The sequence below is a fragment of the Dunckerocampus dactyliophorus genome, chromosome 2 (genome assembly GCF_027744805.1).
Source record: "Dunckerocampus dactyliophorus isolate RoL2022-P2 chromosome 2, RoL_Ddac_1.1, whole genome shotgun sequence".
NCBI lineage: Eukaryota > Metazoa > Chordata > Actinopteri > Syngnathiformes > Syngnathidae > Dunckerocampus > Dunckerocampus dactyliophorus.
This window is the reverse complement of record NC_072820.1, coordinates 1737363-1761380: the sequence shown is the minus strand read 5'-3', so window position 1 is coordinate 1761380 and position 24018 is coordinate 1737363. Positions and strand designations below refer to the sequence as shown.

Here is a 24018-nt window from a genome sequence, read left to right as displayed (position 1 = left end):
CGTACCGTGAAATGTCGTAATACAAAAAAGTGTCATATCAGGAATATCGTAACGCAAAATGCTGCAACACAAAACATTGTAACACGAAACGCTGGATAGCTGGGGTAGGCTCCAGCTCACTTGTGGCCGATCCTTGACGTGGATTTGTTTTGTGTTTCCATGCATCACGTCGGATGTCGGTGTTATGCGGCGTAGAAAATGATGAATCCTTCCCCGGGACACATCCCTCATCCTGTCCTTCCCTTCCCGCTGGACTCGGACTCGGAGCGTGTGATTGTGTGCAGCGTGCCGGAAGGGCGGTCGCTCCATCAATCGGGGCGGCTGACCAGCCGCCCGCCCGTTGGCGCTGGGCTTGATGGATGTGCGGCTTCCTGCTCTGGTCCAGAAGACTCGGTTGAAGGACTTTGTGTCCGTCCTCACATCAGCATGCCCTTAATTGTCTTCGCGCTGACAAAATGGGGGCTTGTCTCCGGAATGTTCCTCTGTGGTGATGTGTGCTGCATTCAGGGACACCATGATGATTGGAGTTTATGAGTGAACGTGGGGTGTGCATCTCATGCAGGTTCTGATGCTGGCTGCGACGTTCCAGGCTGGAGGAACCCGGATGAGGTCTTCCCGGCGGAGAAGGACTGGAGGCTGGAGGAGAGGAACAGCAGGGTTCTGAAGATGCTCTACAAGCTGCAGGACGATTCGGGGCGGCGCCGCGGCGACGCCAACATCTGCTCCGACTTTGACGACTGTGAGTTTTTACTTTTATTCTCCTGATTACGGACAAATAAAGGTGTGCTTGGATGAAGAAGCCCGTCAGGCGGGTGACCTGTGACCTCACCAGTGGACTATATTTTGGAAAGTTTTCCCAGAAGAGTGGACGCTTCCTGAAGGTGTCCCAAAACATTTGTCCACAGAGTGGCTCTTGGTTCCCTAGAGACAAAAACACTTTTTTACCAACACTCCTCTCGACTCTAAAAATGTCCCCTCAATTAGAGTACTTGATTTTTTTGGAACAATTACCTCTTTCGGGCAACGCTGGAGTTCAGCCTCCAGTCCTCGAGTGCTTCGGTTTTTTTAAGCGTCCGAGCTTTTGTGACCGCGCGAGGTCGACCGCTCGCACAATGGAGGCGCCACACCTCAGGTCAAGGCTGGTGGGTGGGCGGGAGGCACTCTGCAGGGGTCAGGCAAGTGTCCCCGTAAGTGCTGACACCTGATTGGACGACACACACTACACAACTTCTATTCATTTGCGTTAAACTCGACTGTTTCTTACTGATGTGCATTATTGTGCTTCATGTAGTCGCATCATCATACAATCAGTGTACGCAATATTCACTACCGGTCAAAAGTTTGGAGACACTTTCTCATGCTATTGTATGACAAAGTGTCTCCAAACTTTTGAATGGTACTTTTTTTAACACCGGCAGCACATTCTAAAAATATACTTCAGCACAAAAACTAAACAAACAACAAAAATGGAAAAATCTGCAGTAATTTTACAAAAATAAAGTCAAAATATTAGGAGGGAAAAGTCGTAATGGTAAGAGAATAACGTTGTCATATTACAAGGAAAAATCATGTCAGTTTAGTAGCATATAGAGTTGAGAGAGTATATAGAGTATATATATATATATATATATATATATATATATATATATATACATTGTATATAAAAATAAAATATATATAAAATAAAATATATATATTTTTTTAAGTTTCAATATAATGAGAAACAAACAAAACAAAATAAAGTTGTAATTTTTGGAACATTTGGTTGCGCAGAAAGTCATAATGTTATGAGAATAAAGCCAAAATATTACGAGAAAAAAGTCGTAATTTTACGATAATAAAGTCGTAATATTATGAGGAAAAATGGCGTAATTTTAGACTTTGAATAAACGAATAGACTTTGAATTGTTAGGTTTTGGGAAATGTTACAATGTTACGAGAATAAAGTCAAAATATTCAGTGAAAAAAAGCCGGATTCTAAAAATGAAAATGGCGCAATTTTACGAGAATAAAGTTATTTCTTTTCTAAAGTCTTAATATAATAAGAAACAAGCAAGTCGCAAAAATCATAAAACAAAATAAAATTGTCATTTTTGGAAAATTTGCTTGCACAAAAAGTCATAATGTTACGACAATAATGTCAAAATATTAAGAGAAAAAAGTTGGAGCCTAACGAGAAAAAGTCGTAATAATGTTGTAATATGAGGAAAAATGTCATTTTACTTGCATAAAGTTGAAATATTAAAACAAGTCTTAATATTATGAGAAACAAACAACACAGCAAATAGACTTAGAATTTTTAGAAAGTTAGGTTGCGGAAAAAGTTACAATGTTACGAGAATAAAGACCAAAATATTAAGTGGAAAAAGTTCCATTCTAACGAGGAAAAAAGTCGCAATTTTAGCAGAATAAAGTCGTAATACTATGAGGAAAAAATAGCACTGAGTTGAAATACTAAATGTAAAAATTGTTACTTTTTTAAAGTTGCAATATTATGAAAAAAAACAGCGAAATAACGTTACGGAAAAAGTTATAATACGAGAATAAAGTCAAAATATTGTGGGAATAAAGTCATAATATTACAAAAAGAACATTTACAGAGATGGTTTCAAAGAAAGTTTCAATATTTGGAAACATGAAATATAAAACAGCAACAAAAATGGGAAAAAATACATGAATATACGCTGATGCTGTGCATACACCAGTCAAAAGTTTGGAGACACTTTATCATGTGACTGTATGAGAAGGTGTCTCCAAACTTTTGAGTGGTGTTGCGTTAGTATTGACACAGCTGTCATGACGATATACTGTGATACGCGACTCTGTGAAGTGTAGTACAATGACAAACGTAAATAAGAAACAGTGCGGTTTAATGCTAATTGATAGAAGTTATGTTGTGAGTGTGTGTGAGTGTGTGCGTGTGTGTGTGTGTGTGTGTGTGTGTGTGTGTAGTGGTTTTTCGTTGGCGAAGTCCGTGGGTGTGTCGTGTTTACAGAGTGTGTTCCGTACATTCTGTCATGTCTTCCTTTTCTTGTTTTTGTGTTTAGTAGTCTGTGTCCCTATATAATAAAAAAAAAACACTTTTTTTTGTGTGGTGTATGTGTGCGCGCGTGTGTGCGCGCACGTGTGCGGCCCTCATTAGTCTCTCAAATGGTCAAACTTCTCCTAATTATCCCCGTTTTGTCCCGACACTGACCACTTGGCAGAGGATTCCCAAAACTGGAAAAAATGAACAACCCCCCCCCACTTCATTAGGGCGGCCGTCTTGACTGACCCCTGGAACACGCATGCTGCTCCTTTTTAGAAGAATGCAACGCCTGCTACCAGTATGCTAAACTCCAAACTGTTGTGCCTTTTTTGCCGCTGTCTGTTAGCCTTGCGCCCTCCAGCACTTCTTAGTTTTGCATAGCTGATTACACGTTTCTCTCGCTTGTTGTCGTGCTGCTGCTATTTGTTTTGCATCTCCACACGTTTAGAGCGAAAAGGTTTGTAGTTTCACGCCTGGCTGTCTGCCTCAGATGCTGGGTGTCCAACGTGTGGCACAGGGGCCATCTGGGGCCCACGGCTTCTGGCGTATGACCTGACCAGATATCACGTATAGCGCTGTTTTTGATTTGTCGCCAAAGCTGTGCTAGATGTGATTTTTTTTCAGTAAAAATCAAGAAGTGAAGAATATCAACATTGAAACAACAAACAACAAAAACTCCCTCCCTCACTCACAACACACACCTTGCCACTGCACGATTTTCATGCTGACGCAGTAATTCCTGTATACATGCAAAACAATACTTTTGTGACTTGTTTGTAACCCGCAAGGCATGCTGGGTAACTTCCTGTCTGGGAAATGTGCGTGTGGGGCTCCCCAGCATGCCTTGCGGGTTCTGAATGAGTATAAAATAGTGTTTTTTGCATGTGTATCAGCATATCAAGCTGTAATATAAAGACTGTGCAACTCAGGCTTCACCAATGAACGTAAGGCAATAACCAACCAAAAAAGGGCCAAGTTATGAAGATTATAAGCAAAATATGGCCTGTTTTGATAAAAAAAATTGATCCCTGAATAGCGAATGCACGGAGATCCGCCGTATTTGTTTGCTAGCAATGGTCGGAAAGCGAGGTTAGCGTCTTTGTGATGAATGTCAACAGTGACGCCAAACACCTGGCGACCTCGCGGTCAGCCTCCCTTCGACCCCGCCCACGCCGTCGACTCGCACCTGAAAGAGCGCCGGGAGCGACAATGACAGAAGATGAATGGAGGCGGGGCCGCGCGTGTTTGCCTTGAGGTACGCTCCTTTCATGCCACGCCTCCGGAGGACCCGCCGCGTGTTTGCCATCAGTCCGCAGCCCGGCGAGCGAGCAAACAAGCAAACAAGGCAACCCACCACCCCCACGATGACAAGCGGCGGCGTGTGATGCGGCCACCGCTTTTGCACATCTGTCAAAGGGTGCTTTTATACGCGGGGGCGGGCGCCACAATGGCGTCGTTAATGCCGCCGTGTCAAGGAGCGGCCGGCCATAATAGGCCATGATTTGGCTTTGTCAGGTTATCTCCCAACATCTGTTATTGACGCCTCGCCAGCGGCGGAGGGAGCTGATTGGCCCTCGGGCGTGTGCGAGCCTTGTCGGCGGCGGCGGTAGGTAGGCAGGCCTCACTTGTGGTTTGTGGCCAGGCCCGATGGCGTGCAGCCAGACGCGAGGAGTGTGGCAGCTACGTGTGTCTTTGTTTGTTTTCCCTGCCGGCACACACACACACACACACACACACACACACACACACACACACACACACACACACACATTCTTTTTGGAGAAAGTGAGGGGGAGGAGTGGTGTTCAGGGAGGACAATGCTGCCAAATAGTGAGCCCCCTCCTTTCAACTGTAGGAGCCACAAACACCTCAGCACGTAGTCCTAAACACACGTAAAGTTCATTTGTGTTGCTAAACATATTTGTTTTGCTCACTGTGTCCCCCCCACCCGCCACAAATTGATTGCAGCCCTGCGGGAAACACTCGACCTCTTGCTCAACTCACACAATTTGTTGTTTCATTGTTTCTCCATACAGATGTGGGGCTAGGGTTAGGGTTAGGGTTAGGGTTATGATTAGGGTTAGGGTAAGGGTTAGGTTTAGGTTTAGGGTTAGGGTTAGGGTTAGGGTTAGGGTTAGGGTTAGGGTTGGGGCTAGGGTTAGGGTTAGGGTTAGGGTTAGGGTTAGGGTTAGGGTTAGGGTTAGGGTTATAATTAGGGTTAGGGTAAGGGTTAGGTTTAGGTTTAGGGTTAGGGTTAGGGTTAGGGTTAGGGTTATGATTAGGGTTAAGGTAAGGGTTAGGGTTAGGTTTAGGGTTAGGGTTAGGGTTAGGATTAGGGTTAGTGGTATGATTAGGGTTAGGGTGAGGGTTAGGGTTATGATTAGGGTTAGGGTTAGGGTTAGGGTTAGGTTAGGATTAGGGTTAGGGTTAGGGTTAGGGTTAGGATTAGGGTTAGGGTTAGGGGTATGATTAGGGTTAGGGTTAGGGTTATGATTAGCGTTAGGGTTAGGGTTAGGGTTAGGGTTAGGGTAAGGGTTAGGTTTAGGGTTAGGGTTAGGATTAGGATTAGGGTTAGGGTTAGGGTTAGGGTTAGGGTTATGATTAGGATTAGGGTTAGGGTTAGGATTAGGGTTAGGGGTATGATTAGGGTTAGGGTTAGGGTAGGGTTTTGATTAGGGTTAGTGGTATGATTAGGGTTAGGGTTAGGGTTAGGGTTGGGGTTAGGGGTTCGGGTTAGGGTTAGGGTTAGGGTTAGGGGTTAGGGTTAGTGTTAGGGTTAGGGTTAGGGTTATGATTAGGGTTAGGGTTAGGGTTAGGGTTAGGGTTATGATTAGGGTTAGTGTTAGGGTTAGGATTAGGGTTAGGGGTATGATTAGGGTTATGGTTAGGGTTAGGGTTATGATTAGGGTTAGGATTAGGGTTAGGGTTAGGGGTAAATTTAGGATTAGTGCAAATACAGTATATGAACAAATTCATTTAAAACCAAAACAAACTTCACTTATTTTACATTTTATGTAATAAGACAGTTGTTTGATCGTGAACGTCGCATTGTCGAGGCTAGCTGGATGGTATGAAAAGTGCCCTCTTTTGGCCACCATGAGTATAACTAGTTCAGCATTGTTTTCCGACCCCCAAAAAATCATGTACCGTTAGTAAAAACTTCAGTGCTTGATGTTTTTAAAAAAAAAATAATTTTCCAGATATTTTGACTTCATTTTTAAATAATCTTTGTCAATTTTCTCCTTGTAATATTTTGACTTTATTCCCATAATATTTGGACTTTTTCCCCAAACCTAATTTTCTAAAAATGACAAATTTATTTGTTGTTTTCTTTGTTTCTCATAATATTGCCACTTTTAAAAAAAAGCTACTAAAATGACCCTCATCGTATAACAAGTTTATTCTCGTAAAATTTGGACTTTTTCCTCGTTAGAAAGCTACTTTTTTCTCTTAATATTTTGACTTTATTCTTGTAAAATTACAGATGTTTTTTTTTTCATTTCTGCTGTTTTCCAACTATTTCTACTTTTTTCTTGTAATTTTTTTTCTGGTAATAAAAAATAATGTCTTTTTTCTTTAACGTCTCAACTTTCTACTACGAAAATGACGTTATTTTTGCCTCACAATATTCCAACATTCTATCGTAAAATGGCAACTTATTCTCGTTAGATTACAACTTTTTTTTCTGCTAATATTTTGACATTATTCCCATCATATTATAACTGTTTCCTTAACATCATTTTCCAAAAATTCCATTTTTATTTTGTTTTGTTTCTCATAATATTACACTTTTTAAAAACAAACAACATACTTTTTCTTTAATATTTCAACTCTATGCTACTAAAATGACTTTTTTCTCATAAAATTGCAGCAGTTTTTTCCATTTCTGCTGCTGTTTTTTGTAAATGTTTCTTCTCATAATAAAAAACGATGTCTTTTTTCTTTGATATTTCGACTTAATGCAACTAAAATGTTATTTTTCCTCATAAGATTACAACGCTATTCTCGTATAATTCCATTTTTTTATTTCTTGTTAGTTTACAACTTCTTATGGTAACTGTCTTAATATTTTGACTTTATTCCCCTAATCCTTTCCCCAAAATTACAACTTTGTTTTGGTTTCTTTGTTCCTCATAATATCATCTCTTTTTCTCTGATATTTCGGCTCCAAGCTGCTTAAATGCCAGTATTTTTCCTCATAATATTACCAGTTTATTCTTCTGTGACTTTTTTCTGGTTAGAATACAACTTTTATTTTTATATCTTGACTTTATTCTCATAACTTTATAACTTTTTTTTTACCTAATTTCCCCCCAAATTCCAACTTTATTTTGTTTTGTTTGTGTCTACTAATATTACAGCTGTACAAAAAGCAACTTTAGTATTGTTGATTTTTTCTTTAATATTTCAACTTTATGCAACTATTTTTCCTCATAATATTACGATGACAATTTTTGCAGTTTGATTGTTTAGTTTTCTTGTTAAATTACATTTTCGGAAGGTGCTGAGGGCCAATAAAAAACATCCCCGGGCCGCACTTTGGACACCCGTGGTGTAAGCATGCAGAATTGAGTTGTATTGTCGAAGAAGGCGAATATGAACACAATCCTTTTGTTCTCGCACTCGTCTCGGTTTGTTGACGTCGGCCGCGTATAAACCCGAACTATCCTACAAACCTATTTCTCAGCGCCGGTTCAGGTCGTTGCCGCGCTGCTCTAAATTCCCCTAATCACGTAGTTTCGAGGGTCGCCTATGTAGGCCGCGTTGACATTCTCCCGCTATTAAAATCAAAAAGGGGAGGGGGTGTCGCCTCCTCGCCTGGGCTGAATGTGAGCTTTGTTGCGAGGAATTACGGGACACTTTAGATACAGTGCTGATGAGGAGCAAACAAAAGTCTGGGATTAAGCGGGAAGGAGAACAAAGTGAGCATGCTAACAACACAATAGAGCCCTATTGTTAGCTTGCGTGTGCGTGTGTGTGTGTGTGTGTGTGTGCGTGTGTGCAGCCATAGGACAAAATCAATCAAACGCGCACGAGTGCAAGTATTTTTCATGTTTTCCATCAGTTGGCTGAAGGTGACGTCCTCAAGTGAGCGCTCAATGAGCCGCTACTGACAGAAAAAAAACATTTTAAAGGACGCCCAAAATGTTGCTTTTTATTATTTGGGCCCGAGCACAGAGCAACAACGGTGCGAAGGCCCCATTGGAACTGCAATTGGTTCCAGATCCAAGTGTCAAGTAGGGTTCCTTATTTGTAAATTTAATATTTTTGTAGTTAGAGCACAGAAAACGTGTTTGACCTTCTAAATATGTGTTTTTAACATTATTAGCACCCTCTGGACATGGAATAACACCTCTATAGTCACCTTTACACGCCTATTACCCAGTATAGTAGACATACTAAAAGGAAATAAGACTTATAAGACTTACAAAACCTGTTTACGACCTTCTAAATACAGTTTTTAACATTTTTAAAGCCCTCTAGACATGAAAGAACACCTCTAAAGTCAGCTTTACAGTCCTATTACTCAGTATAGTAGACATAATAAAACAAAATAACAACCTTTACAAGTTTTTAAATACAGTTTTAGCATTATTAGAGCCCTCTAGACATGAAATAACACCCCTATAGTCACCTTTATACTCCTATTACCCAATATAGTAGACATAATAAGAGAAAATAAGAAATATAAGACGTACAAAACCTGTTTACGACCTTCTAAATACAGTTTTTAACATTTTTAAAGCCCTCTAGACATGAAATAACACCCCTATAGTCACCTTTACACTCCTATTACCCAATATAGCTGTAGTAGAAAAAATAAGAGAAAATAAGACAAGACATAGAAAACCTGTTTATTATATATTATATATTTAATTAATATTAGAACCGGCTTGCAGGCCTGCTGTGTTTTGCACCACCAACACTACATTCCCCACAATGCAACGGTAGCCCGCGAACTCACTGCAGCGCAGCAAGCAGCCTCAGCTTCATTATTCGTCAGCAGTCAGAGTAGATGTCAACTTTCAGCTACCCCCATCCTCAAAATTGGCTCAACGGAAGGTGGACGCTGAGAACAGGGGGTTTCCAGCCAGGTGGGAGGCAGAGTACATGTTCACGGAGGTAAAAGCAAACCTGTGTCTTCTGCGTGGAGAAAGTGTGGCTGCAATGAAAGAATATAATCTAGGAAGGCACGGTCAAACGTCTCAGAAACACACAGACAAAGACAAGAATAAAGGCTACAGAAGGTGGAACGAGGTATTAAAACGAGGTTTTAAGTCCCGGCAGGCTCTGTTCACAAAAGCCAAATCACAAAGCGAGGCTGCTGTCGAGGCTCCTTTTATTGTGGCAGAAGAGCTCGCAAAATCAGCCCGCCCATTTACAGAAGGAGAGTTGATCAAAACTTGTGTGCTTAAAGTTTGTGACGCAGTGTGTCCGGCAAAAGGCAACCACTTCCAAACGTGAGCCTGAGCAGAAACACCGTTGCTGAACGTGGACTTTTTTGCTGTTTGCCTGTTGAAAATGTTTTCCCTTGAAGTTGCAGACAGAGCCATAACAAAATATTGCTTTACTGCTTTTAATGTACCGGACAGGTGATTTTTCTTGGAAGGAAGTTTGTTTTTATCTTTTGAAAAACGTTGACAGAGCCATAAGAAAGTATTGCTTTTTTCATGCAATCATGAAATAATGTACACCAGGGGTCACCAAGGTTTGTCCTTGTGAGAGCTACTTTTACAAAATGAAAATGGCCAAGAGCTACTCATTTTTGTAACTTAATAAGTTTAAAATGTGAAAAATAAGCATTTTAAAATGTTATTTTAAAATGTTTAAAATAAGCACTTTGTGCTTATTTTAAAGCCAAACAAAGTGAATATGCTTGTTTTACCAGAACATGAACAAAATGCTGGTGTCCACAACTCACATGTTGTATTTCACAATGCATTTCTTTCTACTCTTCTTTCATTATTAACTGGAAACCTGAATGAAAAGCAGGCTTGCGGGCACCTCATGTGGTCGTGGGGGCTACCTGGTGCCCGTGGGCACCACGTTGGTGACCCCTGCTCTAGAGTGTGTTGGGTCTAGGTTCAGTAGGCGACGTGCAATCATTTCTTATGTTTTCATGGACATTGACCCAGTCCGGCCCTCGGCTTGGAGCAAATTTGTTTTTTTGGCCCTCTGAGTAATTCAACTTTGACCTTTCCTCTGCAGAGGATTACTGTTTACATTTCTGACGTCTGAACATGCATGAAAACTCGAAAAAGTTCGAAAAATTTTATTTTTCAGGGTTTCCAAATGCAAACACCCAAAACTCACTCAATAGCGCCCCCATTATATATTTTTTTTTCATTCACCAAATTTGGTGGAGACCATCATGACCACTGATCTGTACGAAAAAAACCAGGATTCATACCTGGCACGCGCCCGTCAAGCTGCTGACGCCACCGCGCACGCACGAGAGGCCATCTTAGCACTCACATGTCGTACGTAGCAGACTACGTTGGCACAGCGTACATAGTGTACAAAGCACATGAAGAGGCTAACAGAACATCTATATTTGACATTAAAAAGTGGGGAGATTCTCCCATTCCTTCAAGTAACGCATACTTCGTCCCTTAAAAACCATTTGATACGTTATTCTCTATCTTTTGCTATATTAAATGTACTTTTTCCCTTCCAATTCTCATTGCCTTTGGGACAAAATGCTACTGTGCCCCCTGGCTCAGCACTCCCCTATAGCAATGATAGTTTTACTCCTCTAGAAAGAGATTTTCATTTGAACTGCATATCCCATCCCTTTTTTCCACTAAAATCCATGGTCATGATCCTTTACTTTTTATTCTTACTTTCATACAATTCACTATGCTCTCGTCTGTACAAAATATGAATCATAAAAGAGACAAGTTTTAAAATCATTTCACATTTTGATGATTTTGTTTGTTTGTTTGTTTGTTTGTTTGATATCCACAGAATGTTTAAAAATGATCATACGAGTCCTTATGACTAAGCTCAAGCACACCTGTTGTGCGAGGTTAGTGTGAAGACTAACCTTGCATTTAGTGTGAGTGGCTAACAAACTAGCAACACACTTAACAACTCACAAGTTCTCACATCAGTCATGTCTGACAAGTGTTTCTTGGGAGTGGCAATATGGCGGCCGCGTGGCTTCACAAGTCATTGACCAATGGGCTATCCAGGTTTTTTTCGTACAGATCAGTGATCATGACAGGACACACAAAAGTCTCAAGAAGTCATGTTCGCTAAGAAACAGGGGATGTTTGGTTTGGAGCCTGCCATTTTGAACCAAAACCAGGGGTCATACTTTGACGAACTCCTCCAAGGAGCTTTGACCCAATGAGCCCAAATCCAAGCCACAGATCCTAAACAGATGCACAATGACAAACTGCGAAGCATTTTAGCCTATGTCATAGGATGTGGGCGGGGCCTGGCGGCAAACTCTTTTGGTCCGTCTGACAATCCGCCACAAAAAATGTAATCCACAAGGTCAGAACTTGAATAGCGACAAAGCTAGTGACTTCTTCTGGTCTTGTTGGACACATTGTCTGAGACGCTCTTCTCAACGAGCAGCAGGTCACTGGGGGGGAAGAAATGATCAGATGTTGGGACCCCCGTAGGTGGCTCTGTCGCCACATTCTCCCTCTCTCACGGAGCAGTTGCTGGTCTTTCTTTTGGCCTTTTCTCCATCCAGTCTGGCTCCTGATGAACATTTTCTGCTAGGCTTCACAGCAAAAGCCCAACATGTGCGCTTTAAAGGCGTGGAGGCAATGAAAAAAAAAAAAAGGGCGTCAAGCGCTGGAGTGGAATCAGATAAGACTCTCAGGCAGGAGCTTTTGCAGGCCGGGCTTTGTCCCGCCTTGGCTTCTTCCCTCAATCTCTCACTCCACTGCACCTTTTGTGGTGCTCGGCCCCCCTCAAGCCGAGACCCCCCCCACTCCTGACCTGAGCTTTCCCTGCGGGATGAGCAGGTAGTCAGTCACATTCTAGCAGGGCCTGGCCGCCATTTTTAAACCCGGCAATGCAGAGCGCACAGCTGACCCCCAGCTCCGCCGGGCCGCCGCCCCACCCCACCCTCAATTGTCACCCCCCCGCTCAGATATTTGCAAACAGATGCTGAAGGAAGGTTTCTTTTTTTTGATCAATCAAGCTTTAACAAGTCAAGTCGACTGCACGCCAATGTCGACTTTTGCATGACAAAGGCGGAGGCCCGGGTTTGATTGGAACTAAGCTGATAAATGGCCCGGTCCCAACACACCCCAGAGGTCCAGAGGTTTAAGTCGGCACCGATATCAACTTTGCTGCTGCTCCACCCACCGCCCAAGCAATGAATACATCCATTATTCAGCACCGTCATTCTCATCTGCTAAATTGAAGTGGCAGCAGCTTAAAAGCCACGCCCCCTTTATTCACTTCTGTTGCACATTCAATATTTGGGCCTCAATCGTTGAAGATAATGAAAATTTGCATATTTATGATGTGGTGTCCTTTTGAGGACTTTAATCACAAGTCTTTTACCCCCGTGGCCTCCGACATCTATTAATCTGCTTTCATAGAAACAAGTGCCACCTTTCACCCTTACTTACACCCCTCCTGGGGCCAACTGGACCCGCCGGTCCTGTGAACCGCTCGCCCGCCTGACCCCCTGTGATGGAACACGGCGACACCAAATAACTTTCATTTCCATTCCAGTCGACTTTTTGGCAAAGTTCTGCATCTTCGGTCCGGACAAGCTGGAAGAATACAAGAACGCTTTTCAAGCCGTGAGTATCGGGACGGGTTCTCCAGAATCTTGTAGAGGATCCAATGCGATCCGAAGTGTCTTCTCAGGAGGACACCGACGAGGACGGTTACATCTCCTGCATCCAAGTTGTGGACGCCCTGAAAAGCATCGTCCCTGCTGAGCTGCTGTCAGACCAGGAGGAGATCTACGTCTACCGGGTTGGTTCAGAAAAGAAAACAACTTCTTGCTCATTTCACAGCTGATCTCGTATCGGATTGGCTTGTGCGTCAGATCCTGGCCCTGGTGGACTTCAGGGTGACAGATGGCCTGGTGGACCTGAGGCTCTTTGCTGTGATCGCCAGCCTGGCGCAGAAGATCGCCGCCATGGAGTACGTGAGAGCCATGAACACGACGTTTGCTGGTGGTGTGGGGTTTCCTTCGATCCTTTGATTCCTCATCAGTAAGACTCCTTTGACCTTGGTTAGTGTCGCACGTTCAACCCAAAGCACGAATACCAGCAGATTTTTAAGACATAGAAGGAGGTCCTATGAAAATACCATGCTACCTCGATTTTCGTTCTCTTGCAAAAGGTCAGACGAACACTGATGTGTACGAAAAAACCAAAGCAGGAAATAATGTCAGTCCACATTATGATTAAAAACAATATATTCTAAAAACAGAACAATTCAATACAGTGTATAAACGATACGATTTGATTCGATACGATTCAACGGTTACCTTTATTGATGTAAACGTGAATCTTACATTATAAAATAAAGACTCCAATTGTATAAATGAGTCATTCTTACGGAATTTTCAAATGTGTGAAAGGGTGCATCATATCCCCAAGCGTGCTGTAAGCTGGGGTCCCCAACCACCCAACTGCGGGAAACGTTCAGGCACAAATGGTAAAAAAAACAAAAGAACACTTTACAATAATAATATATTTTCGTTTCGCCGGCAGCCCAGGCTCTTGCGTTGTGGGTCGGTTGCTCGTCTTGCGATACCCGGTGCGTGTCTCTACAGTCGGTTAAGGTTAATCCAGGAGGCTGCTACTGATGCTGCTGCTTCCCTTGCTTGTCAGACCGGATATGCTGTTGCATTGGTTCATCATTCACTACCCGAGTACCTTGGTACTTTGCTACGACTTCTGTCCTGAAGTCAATGAAATTGCTGGCACTTGCAACTGTCCTCTGCCGCATGGCAGCTTATTTTGCAGCTGTACTCAATAAAAAATGCACAAACAATGAGGCAGTGATGCGTAGGATGCTATTTTTGGGCACTCGATTCCGTGGAATGATACAGCACAGGGCAAAGGGACTAGTTTGTTCCGTGCAATGTTTGGCCGTACGATAACCAAGGCAGGGTGTGGAAACCAGGGCAAAATTTCCATCAAAAACTGGGGCTTTCAAAACCGAGGTACCACTGTACATCCATCCATTTTTTCCGCCGTCTCAGTAGGGAAGCCTGGACTTCCCAGTATCTGACCAACCAGAAGGGTGCAATCCACCGTTTCCTCAACTGAGAACCACAGCCTCAGATTTGGAGGTGCTGAGTCTCATGCCAGAAGCTGCAAAACGCCTCCAGTAAAACGCTGAAGGTCGCCGCTTATCAGGACCTCAAAAATGTGAGAGATGTGTCTGAACATGTCATTGGGTTTGGATTGTATCCGGATTGAACCTGATTTGACAATCCGCCGTCTGCATTCAACTCATTTATGTAATTGTGTAGTGAAATATCACCACACAAGCGTGAACCCTGCACAAACCCGCCCCCCCATATGCCTCACATTCCCACACACAGCGCCGTCTTCCTGCCCTGGGGGGTTTCTGGCTTCCTTGTGACCGGAGCGGGACGGGAGCCAAGCCAACTGCGGAGGTCCCTCAGGGTCAAGGCCTTCTCCCGGAGCCCTCACCCCGACACTGAGAGCTCCCTCTCAGCAAGAACACGGCCAGGGTCATGGGTCCTGTGATTTATGGCGAGGCCTTTGTGGGGATGCCAGCGAGCGTCCCGTCTGGGAGGGCAATTATGGCAGCCATCACGAACCTCCATGTGACACCTCTGCTCACGTTGGGACAAGAAGGGAGGATGATAGCAGGGAGGAGAGAACAAAAGCATCCTTCTGCAGTCTCTTGCCAATCTCAAGTGCGCTGATCCTCTTACCTGCCTGGCCTGCTAATCCCGCTGCCTCTAATCCCACTTTGGATGCGATCTGCAACTGTAGTTGCACAATCAGCCTTTGAAAGCTGAGAAGGCGTCTCCAATATGCATTTATTCCACCTGCATTCATTCGACCAACCTGTTCAAAGGTCAGCGCAGACACAAAATTCTCCAAAACGGCGACCACGACAGTCAACGGTCAACATATTGATATGAATGTGTCAATCAAACGCGCAATGCAAATATGAAAAATTATATTAGTGGACATGATTTTTATTATTGTATATTATTATTATTTCTAGTTAGTTTTTATTATTTCTTATGAATTATTACCATTATATATTATTTTATATATTTCTATTATATATTATTGTGTATTATTATTATATATTGTGACTATTTATCATTCTTCTTCATTATATTATTATATACAGTCATATTGCTATTTGTTATTGTTATTTTTATCGACTATTACTATTCATTATTATATATTGTTTGTATTACTATGTATTATTAGATTTTTGTCATTATTCCCTATTAGGTATTGTAATTGTTATATATTATGTTTAATTATGTATTAGTAGTAATTATTACATCATTAATACTTGCATTTAATAAATATTATATATTATTATTTATTGATATTAATATTAATGATGAATTATTATATATTATTGCTGTTTACTATTATATAATATTATTTTATTATAATATGTTATTACTATTTATTATTATTATTATTATTATTATTATTATTATTCGATTGCTGTTATTATTATTATATATTATTAATATTTCTTATTGTTATTTATTTTTATTGTTTTATTATTATTTATTTTTCTCAAAAATAGTACATCATTAATACTTAAATTATAATGCAGTATATATATTAATGTTTATCAATATGAATTATTGATATAATAATTATTAGTAGTATATGTTATTACTATTTATTATTATTATTATTATATATTATTACTATGTATTATTGTTACATATTATTATCATATATTATATTTTCACAAACAGTACATCATTAATCCTTACCAAGTCCAGATAAATCAGAAAATAATGCATATTTATGTAGGAATACTTAAACCACTCATTTATTTTCATTAATGTGTTTAAACTCTGTACTTTAAAATTGATAAATGATATATTATATTAGTTCGGGGGTGTCCAAAGTGCGTTTCAGGGGCAATTTGCGGCCTGTGGCACATTGTAGAAAAAACTTGAAACCCCCCAAAAAAGGCAAAAACGTGAGGCAAAAAGGCATCATGTGAAGAGAAAAGGCTGAAATACTGATGAAGCATAATATCAGTTTCAGCTTCCCATCCCCACATGGGACAGGCAGGAAGGTGCCAAGCTGCTGAGTGAAGTAGGTCAAACCGTGTTTGCTGGAGACCGCCAAAATTCAGGCAGGCTATGACGGAAGCAAGAAGTCTGCCGTGTTGGCCCAGCAGGGGGCCAGAGGAGTGAAAATGGGTTAGGTTACCCCCGCCCCACCCCAACATGCCCCCCCACACCCTGGTTTACGCAGGCCTCAGCGCACCAGCGTTTGGACTTTTTTTACGGCAAACCAAGTGCAATTAATAATCATTAGCTGCCCTGTCCTGCCTCATCCCCATCAACCCCCCTCAAAACCCCCGTCACGCCCCCGCCTGCACCCACAGTAGCCAATCCCAGCCCAGGAAGCACTCAGGCGTAGTGTGCACCCGATGGCCTCGCACTCGCCCATTCTTTGCTCCAACAGGAGGGGCTCGTTAACACCGGGCGCTCGTTAGCGAAGGGACGGCGGTCGCTGTGCCACACGTTCTAATTGTCCCCCCCACCCACCCCGGACCTACATTTTGGTTCAGAGTGCAGCGAGTGGCACCCGAGTGTGCCCTCAGCGGCGCCCGCTCCCATCCCCCAGCCTCCGCACGAACTCTGCTCACCCGCAGAGACACCCTCCATCCCGCCCCCACCCCAAAAGGCGGGGCAGTTGTGGCCGTTATTGTGGCGGGACGTCTCTCTGTGCCTGCGCATTGTTTGGCAGTGAGCAGCCACAATGCACTCACAACACTTTACCGTCACATGACTTTACCCGCCGCACACTTGACCGTCACATGACTCAAATCATCAACCCACCCTGGCTGACGTCATCATCATCATCATCATCAGCAGCATCATCATCACCACCTCAAACGCTCTTTTCTTCCCCGCAGTGACTTCATGAGGTCCTTGGTCACCAAAATGGACTTCCGCTCGCTGGAAGTACGACTCTTCAAGGTCAAGGTAACATAGCACCGCTACACCTTGACTCAGCAGTACTCCCGTCCTCTACACCATGACTCATCAGTATTTCCTTCTTTACACCATGACTCGGCAGTATTTATTTTTCTATGTCATGACTTGGCAGTATTTCCCTTCCCTACAACTTGACTGAGCAGTATTTCCCTCCTCTACACCATGACTCAACAGTATTTCCTTCTTTACACCATGACCCGGCAGTATTTCCCTTCTTATACCATGACTCGGCAGTATTTCCCTCCTCTAGACCATGACTGAGCAGTATTTTCTTTTTCTACACCTTCACTCAGTATTACTTCCCTCCTCTACAGTATGACTCGGCAGTATTGCCACTTTCTACACCATGACTCAGCAATAGTTCCACCATGTCTTGTCAGTACTTCCCTACTCTATGCCTTGACTCAGCAATATTTCCTTCTTTACATCATGACTTGGCAGTATTTCCCTCCTGTACACCATGACTCAGCAGTATTGGCACAGTCTTCCAGTGTAAAGCGGGTCCGTGTCTGTCACATGATCACGTCAGGGCGTCTCCTTTGCACGTGACCTTGTAGATTATCCATAGATTTGAGGTCAGGGTTCTTGCTGGGAGGGCGGCACGGTGGCCGAGTGGTTAGCATGTTGGCCACACAGGCAGGAGATCGTTCTCCTCGTGGGTTTTCTCCGGGTACTCCGGTGTCCTCCCACATTCCAAAAACATGCATGTTAGCTTCATTGGAGACTTGAAATGTCCAGATTGTTTGTCTATCTGTGCCTGGGATGTACCCCACCTCTCGCACAAAGTCGGCTGGGATAGGCTCCAGCATACCTTCATAGAAAATGGATGGATGGATGGGTTCTTGCTGGGCGTAACGATGATGATGATGTAATAAACAGCCGTTGATGAGAGTGTGCACAAACATTCCCTGGAGGCAAGAAATAAGACGGCAGCTTTTCCCTTTTCATAGATTAGCGCTGCTTTAATCTCATTAAAGCGTGCGGCTGTAGTCAACACACCGTCCGCTCTGCCCAGCCCTGTAATCACACAGCTTCTGCCGCGGGACCGCCAGCGGACACACAGCTGGCCGCCTGCCGGGTGGGGGTGATTGGGCCTGCTCTCCATCCTCTTGCACTCTGGAAGAGAGGGGGCGGAGTCTCATGCCGCCTTTGGGCGTGCGAGCAGAGGCCTGGGCCAGGTAGAGCGACTGTCAGGGATAGCCTTGTTAGCCGGGAGCTTTGCAGGGGAAATTGGCTAATTGCCAGGGGGGGATTACTAACCCACGCCCACCCCCACAGCCGCCCCCCCTCCCTCGCCTCCTCCTCTTCCCCAGCAATTATTATCTGGCCTGCATTGACTGTGCAAACAGGTGCACTCCAACAAGAGGTAATCTGACGCTGCACACAATCACACGATAACGCAATCACACAATAACACAACTACACAAGTCACATGCAGAAGTGCAAGCATCCATTCCCTCCTTAAAAGTAAACAAAAAGGTTTAAAAAAGTGTTTTTTTTTATTTTCCTCAAGCTCCTGTGCCTCCCTTGACTTTTTACTGTCATGATATTATTTTCTCACTTTAATCCCCCCCACCCCTCCGGCGCAGCAACTCTTCCTCTTCCTGCTGGAGGAGCAGCGAGGCGACGAGGGATCTCTGCGGGGCTTCATCAGCGCCGAGCAGCTTCTCCTGGAGCTGAAGGCCGGCGGGATCCACCTGGAGAAGGAGGCCGCCATCACGCAGAAGCTCCAGAACCTTCCCCCCTTGGACCTGCTGGACTTCCTGGCCTACCTGCCGCTCTTCATGCTCATTCACAAGTCTGTCGTGGCCAACCCGCTCCACGACTCGGGACTAGTCTGAGCTCCGCTCCTGGTCCTGGTCTTGGGAAGGTATGGGCAGTTGTACACGGCGCATGATTAACTATAGGATGTTGCTGTCTGTGGTGCTGAAATGTTCTTTTGCATCTTTATCCAAACTTTTAATGAAGTTGCACACAAAAAGGAGTGGAGGGGGAGCGGGGGCGTTAATAAAGTGCTGATGCAGCTCAGCCTGATGAAGAATATGTCCATCAGATATTAGACAGCACCATTGTACACCAATTGCCAATTAGACATGGCCGCCGCGCTCTGTCCCGCCGCCGCCTGTGCACGCCTGACAGACCGCCACACAAGGGAGGGGGTGTGTCTGTGAGGAGGGGGACATAATGGACTCTGACAGGCGCCAGAGCGGGACTTTTGGATGAGCCTGACGTCATTGAAGGCACCCCCGATGATGCCAAGGCTGCTTTTAGCTTCAAGGCAACAGCATCAGTTAAAACTGTGTTGCATTCAGGGGTAATCAGCTAAATGACAATCTGTGTGCTCACAGTTTTTATTTTCTTCTCTTTTGTCAGATTGGAACTTAAACAAGGTGTTTGGAGGCAGGTTTAGTTTCTTATAGCATAAAATGTACGTCAAATAAAATAAAATAATAATACAAAAATATTAATACATTTATTAGAATCATTAAATTAAATATCCAAAATTCTGAATTTGGAATTTCAGTTCAATTCATTTGAAGAATTGGAATTGAATCGGCTCCACCCACAGGATGTGTAACTTAAGTCAAGCGATCAATCAATATTAATAAATTAATCAAACAAATCAATGTTATTAAACAGAAAATAAAATCTGTGTGTTCATTATCTTATTTTCTTTTTCTTTTTAAATAAATTAAAAAAGAAATTTTAATAAAATAAAATAAAATAGATCATAATAATACAAAATAATCAATTACTCAAGGAGCTTAGGTTCATTAAATAATCGAGCAAATAAAATAAAACAACTATTGGATTCAGTAACTTAAAGTCAAATGAAATGAAATACTACAAAATAAAAAAAATTAATGGAAAAAGTATTAAGAAAATTACAAAAAATGAAATAAAATACAATTTTAAATATTTATTTTAAAAACATTCTTGACAATTTTCCCCTTTGAGACATATAGTACCTGTCCACCCTCCCGTTTTCACTAGGAAACGCCCGAACGCCCGCCCTTCTCTTCTGGCGCCCTCCCAGTGAAATTATTTTCACAATTACACTTTTCACTTTTTTATAAAAAAAAAATAATAATAAAGACTCTACTCTTCTGCCGGATGTGGGGGAAGATTGAAAAACCTTGTGCAAGATATTTTCTCTCATTTTCACAATTTACGACAAAATTCCTCTTACTTCCACTCATTTTCCTCTCTTTTCCAGGAACGTTTGTCTTATTTTTCAACGCAAATGTTGACAGGTATGCATTGGGGCGATACCGTTGGACTCTCGTGACCTCATCCCAGGCGAGGACAGATTCCCCCATCTATTTTCACCCCAGCGTCTGTTTTTTGGGCGGGAATTGTGACGCTGACTCGCGTGTCAGGAGGCACACGCCACCCGCCGACTCACACACGCCCGCCCTCACCTGTCAAACTTAGTTTTGGCAGAAAGACAAGTAATACCCCCCCAGCCCCTCCCCGCCTCATCCTCCCAGCCTCTTGACCCCCCCTCTGTGGACCCCACTGGTGATCTTTCTCCTTGTTTTGGTGGATTAGAAGAAGAAGAAGAGGACAAAAACATTGCAAAGCGGCGCTTTAGGCTCAACCTGCGCTCACTTTTTTGGGGTTTTTGCTTCTTTTCGGATGCAGAAATAAGAAAAATGTGTCCTGTCTTGTGCAGATGCTGCCCCTTTTTAAGAAATAGGGCATAAAACCTGCACCAAGTTGTCCTTCTTTGAAATAAAGCAAGAACCAAGCAGTATGTGGAGTAGCAAATCATTTATTGTTGGACTGGAGTGTGTAGAAAATCTGCTTCTTTTTTCTCCAACGCTTTGTTTGGACACTAGCTGCATAAGTTTTGATCATGGACAATGTTCATGTACATTCTCTATTAAATAAGACACGTATCGGTGCTGTGTTGGAGCGTCTACATGCATATAGATACAGTATATAGGCACACGCAACATATATATATTTATATACAAAAGAAAGATGTGTACAAAAGCCTCTATAAATCTCTTTACATACAAAAATAGGTGATATATTTCCAAGAAAAAAAGCCTTCTATAGAATCTTGTGGGATAAATCCGCAACTTGGAAGCATTTTGGGGCTGCTGTGATTGGATTTAGCATAGTTGATTCTTCTTCTGTACGCTTTTAAATAACGTGCTGCTTGTTTTGTGTGTCCCGGACCACAGAAGTCTCTTAAATCCTTTCTTTGTGGCGCTCATCCTGGTTCTCCCAAGAGTTCTCTCTGCAGAGTTCTGTCTCTGCTTTGTGGGGCCGAGCCTCACAGTGCATCTCGAGGCTCCTCCAGGATCACCCCGGTCCGGACTGACCGATCCTCACTCCTGCAGGGAGAAGAAGAGGAAGAGAGGTTGGTTCTGGAGCTTCTTGGAGGTAAAGGTGAGGGTGATGGATCTAGGAGGTCCAGGCTTACCGTGCGAAAGATGCTCAGAACCAGTTGGTGAAGTCCAGGAGTTCCTGCTCCTCAGGACTGAGGGGGTCGTACGAGGCTTCGTCCGACGAGTAGGAGGACACGGGCGAGCCGGCCATGGAGTTCCTGTCGGCGGCGTAGCCCTGCGCCATGCCGGGCGACAGCACGCCAGACTGGAAGGCGGCGCTGACGGCGTCGTGCTCGTCCAGGAGCTGCTGCAGGGCTCGGATGTACTCGACGGCGGAGCGCAGCGTCTCCACCTTGCTCATCTTCTTGTTGGCGGCGCCGTTGGGCACGTGCTCCCGCAGCGTTGCGAAGCCGTTGTTGACCAGCTTGACGCGGTTGCGCTCGCGCTCGTTCCTGCGCGCCACGGCATGGGGCTGCTGCGGCGGGAGCGTGTAGCCGAAGCCGGCGAAGTTGAGGCGCCGCTTGCAGCGCAGAAGCTCCGGCGACGACGAACGCGGCCGCTTGGGGGCCTTGGAGGAGGGCTTGCCGGCCGGGCTGCCGCTGCTGGGGCTCAGCGGGACGCTCTGCGCCGCCGCCGACGTGAAGAAACAGGCGGGCGGCACGAGCTGCTGCTGCTGACTCAGCTGAACTTCCATGATGCTCGTGATGATGATGATGATGATGATGGCGATGACGAGGGTGAGCTCCGTGCTCGCTGGTAAACAAAAACAAAGCTGCTCTGAGTGGTCGCCCCGCGACCACACCGCTTTTCAACGCCTCTGGACCGCCGCCTGGCCACACCCCCCTGGCGCGTGGATACACCTTGGCTCCGCCCAGAGCGCCGGTGCGATGCGCGCGACTGACGCGTGCCACTTGAAGCGCTAAACAAACACGACAGGAGTGTGTGTTTGTGTGTGTGTGTGTGTGTTTGAAACTCTACAAAACTTTAAGCTGCTATTCATTTTCTTTATTTTTTACAAAATGACTATTACTGATCACTTCCTGTGTTTAACATTTGCCATTTTCTAACAGGGAAGGAAAAGGATGACTAATGTGTCATAATAAAATTATAGGAATAGATTATTTAGTGATGAAAAGCATAAATATGGGGGTAAAAACCGACATAAACGTTGCATCATAGATAAATAACTACAGAGAATACAATATTAATAATTTGTTCCAGAAGCACCAGCGAATCCGCAAGCAATGCATACGCCCGTAAAAATGTCTATTTTTGACACACGGCTCGCTCCGCCCCGCTCCAGACCCTATCCTGCTGGCTTGGCGTTGATGTTGACGTTGATTTCGGATCGACATTTGCAATAAAAGTGACTGTTATTACTGTTGCTGTATTTTTTGTCACATATTTATAAATTATTGTTATTATTATTCATATAAATTATGACCCACTTATTTGTGAATGAAATGTATAATTATTTTTTTTACAAAAATGTGATAATAAAATGTAACTAATTAAATTAATGAATAATAAAAATGAATTGAATGATAAAGTTGTAATTAACTTTTTCTTTTAATCAAACAAACATCTGCAAATTGTGCGAGGAGCCGCTGTACACTGTTTGACTTCCTTGCTGAGTCCGTTACGTGATTTTACCCCACGTATTGATGTGATTAAAGCTTATAGTTTTATGCGTGCATACAGATGTTTCCCCCAAAGTCTCCTCTCTTGCTGAAAATAATAGTTGTACATACTGCAGTGCGCTGCAGAGAATATTAACATGGAATAAGTACATGTCCCGTAGTAAAAGCTAGCACATGTGCAAAGTTTTATAGTCTTCAGTATGGTTATTGTTGTTTTTTTTATAAAACTTATGTAGACAGTGCAAAAGTCTTTTAAAGCAATTATTTTGACCTAGTTTGACATCAAATTGTATAGTTAATCAGGTTTTTGGATGTATAGCATATATTATTCTGCTATTACTCCACAAAAAAAATCATTCTAGTGCTGTTAAAACAAACAAGTGTAGTTTTTTCTTCATGTGCTGTCTATTTTATATCTTTCAGAGGGTTTTTTGTGCAAGTGTATGTGCACACATTGTCAAAGTAGCAGAAATAAAAGCTAATTTGTCACTTTTGCTCGACTCGGGATGTCCTCCGCTCATGTTTGCTTACTGAAAACGTGTCCATGGAGGGACTATTGTGCTCCACAGGCTGGAAATTTTCCACTTTGATTAGAGCGGATCATCGGCCTGGCAGGGGCGTATCAGAGGGGGTGGGATGGGGGGCAGCAGGGGGCTTTGTGCGTGATTGGCTCCACTTGATAATGTTACAGTAGCAAGCGTCGCCCTGCTCGGCTCTGTCCATTATTGTGGCTTTGGAATAAAAGTGCAGCATAATAAGACACGTCTGTCAGGGAGGAACAAAACAGGCAAAGTGTAGCCTAACTCCCCACCCCAACCCCCGACA

The 24018-nt window shown here is 43.4% G+C and overlaps 2 protein-coding genes across 2 annotated transcripts; one reads left to right on the top strand and one right to left on the bottom strand.

The window, feature by feature from the left end:
• Positions 1–646: 646 nt before the first annotated feature.
• LOC129177485 (uncharacterized) lies at positions 647–20836 on the top strand. The gene is made up of 7 exons (XM_054768686.1): positions 647–739; positions 12734–12804; positions 12872–12982; positions 13056–13153; positions 17132–17201; positions 18803–19083; positions 20431–20836. Exons 1-6 carry the CDS (start codon positions 667–669, stop codon positions 19052–19054), a joined length of 675 nt encoding a protein of 224 aa, XP_054624661.1. The 5' UTR covers positions 647–666; the 3' UTR covers positions 19055–19083; positions 20431–20836.
• A 163-nt stretch (positions 20837–20999) lies between these two features.
• On the bottom strand, positions 21000–23714 carry ascl1a (achaete-scute family bHLH transcription factor 1a). The gene is made up of 3 exons (XM_054767958.1): positions 23684–23714; positions 21649–22357; positions 21000–21559 (listed from the first exon to the last, which is right to left on the bottom strand). The coding sequence occupies exons 1-2, from the start codon at positions 23712–23714 to the stop codon at positions 21663–21665; spliced, it is 726 nt and encodes a 241-aa protein (XP_054623933.1). The 3' UTR covers positions 21000–21559; positions 21649–21662.
• Between the last annotated feature and the right edge of the window lie 304 nt (positions 23715–24018).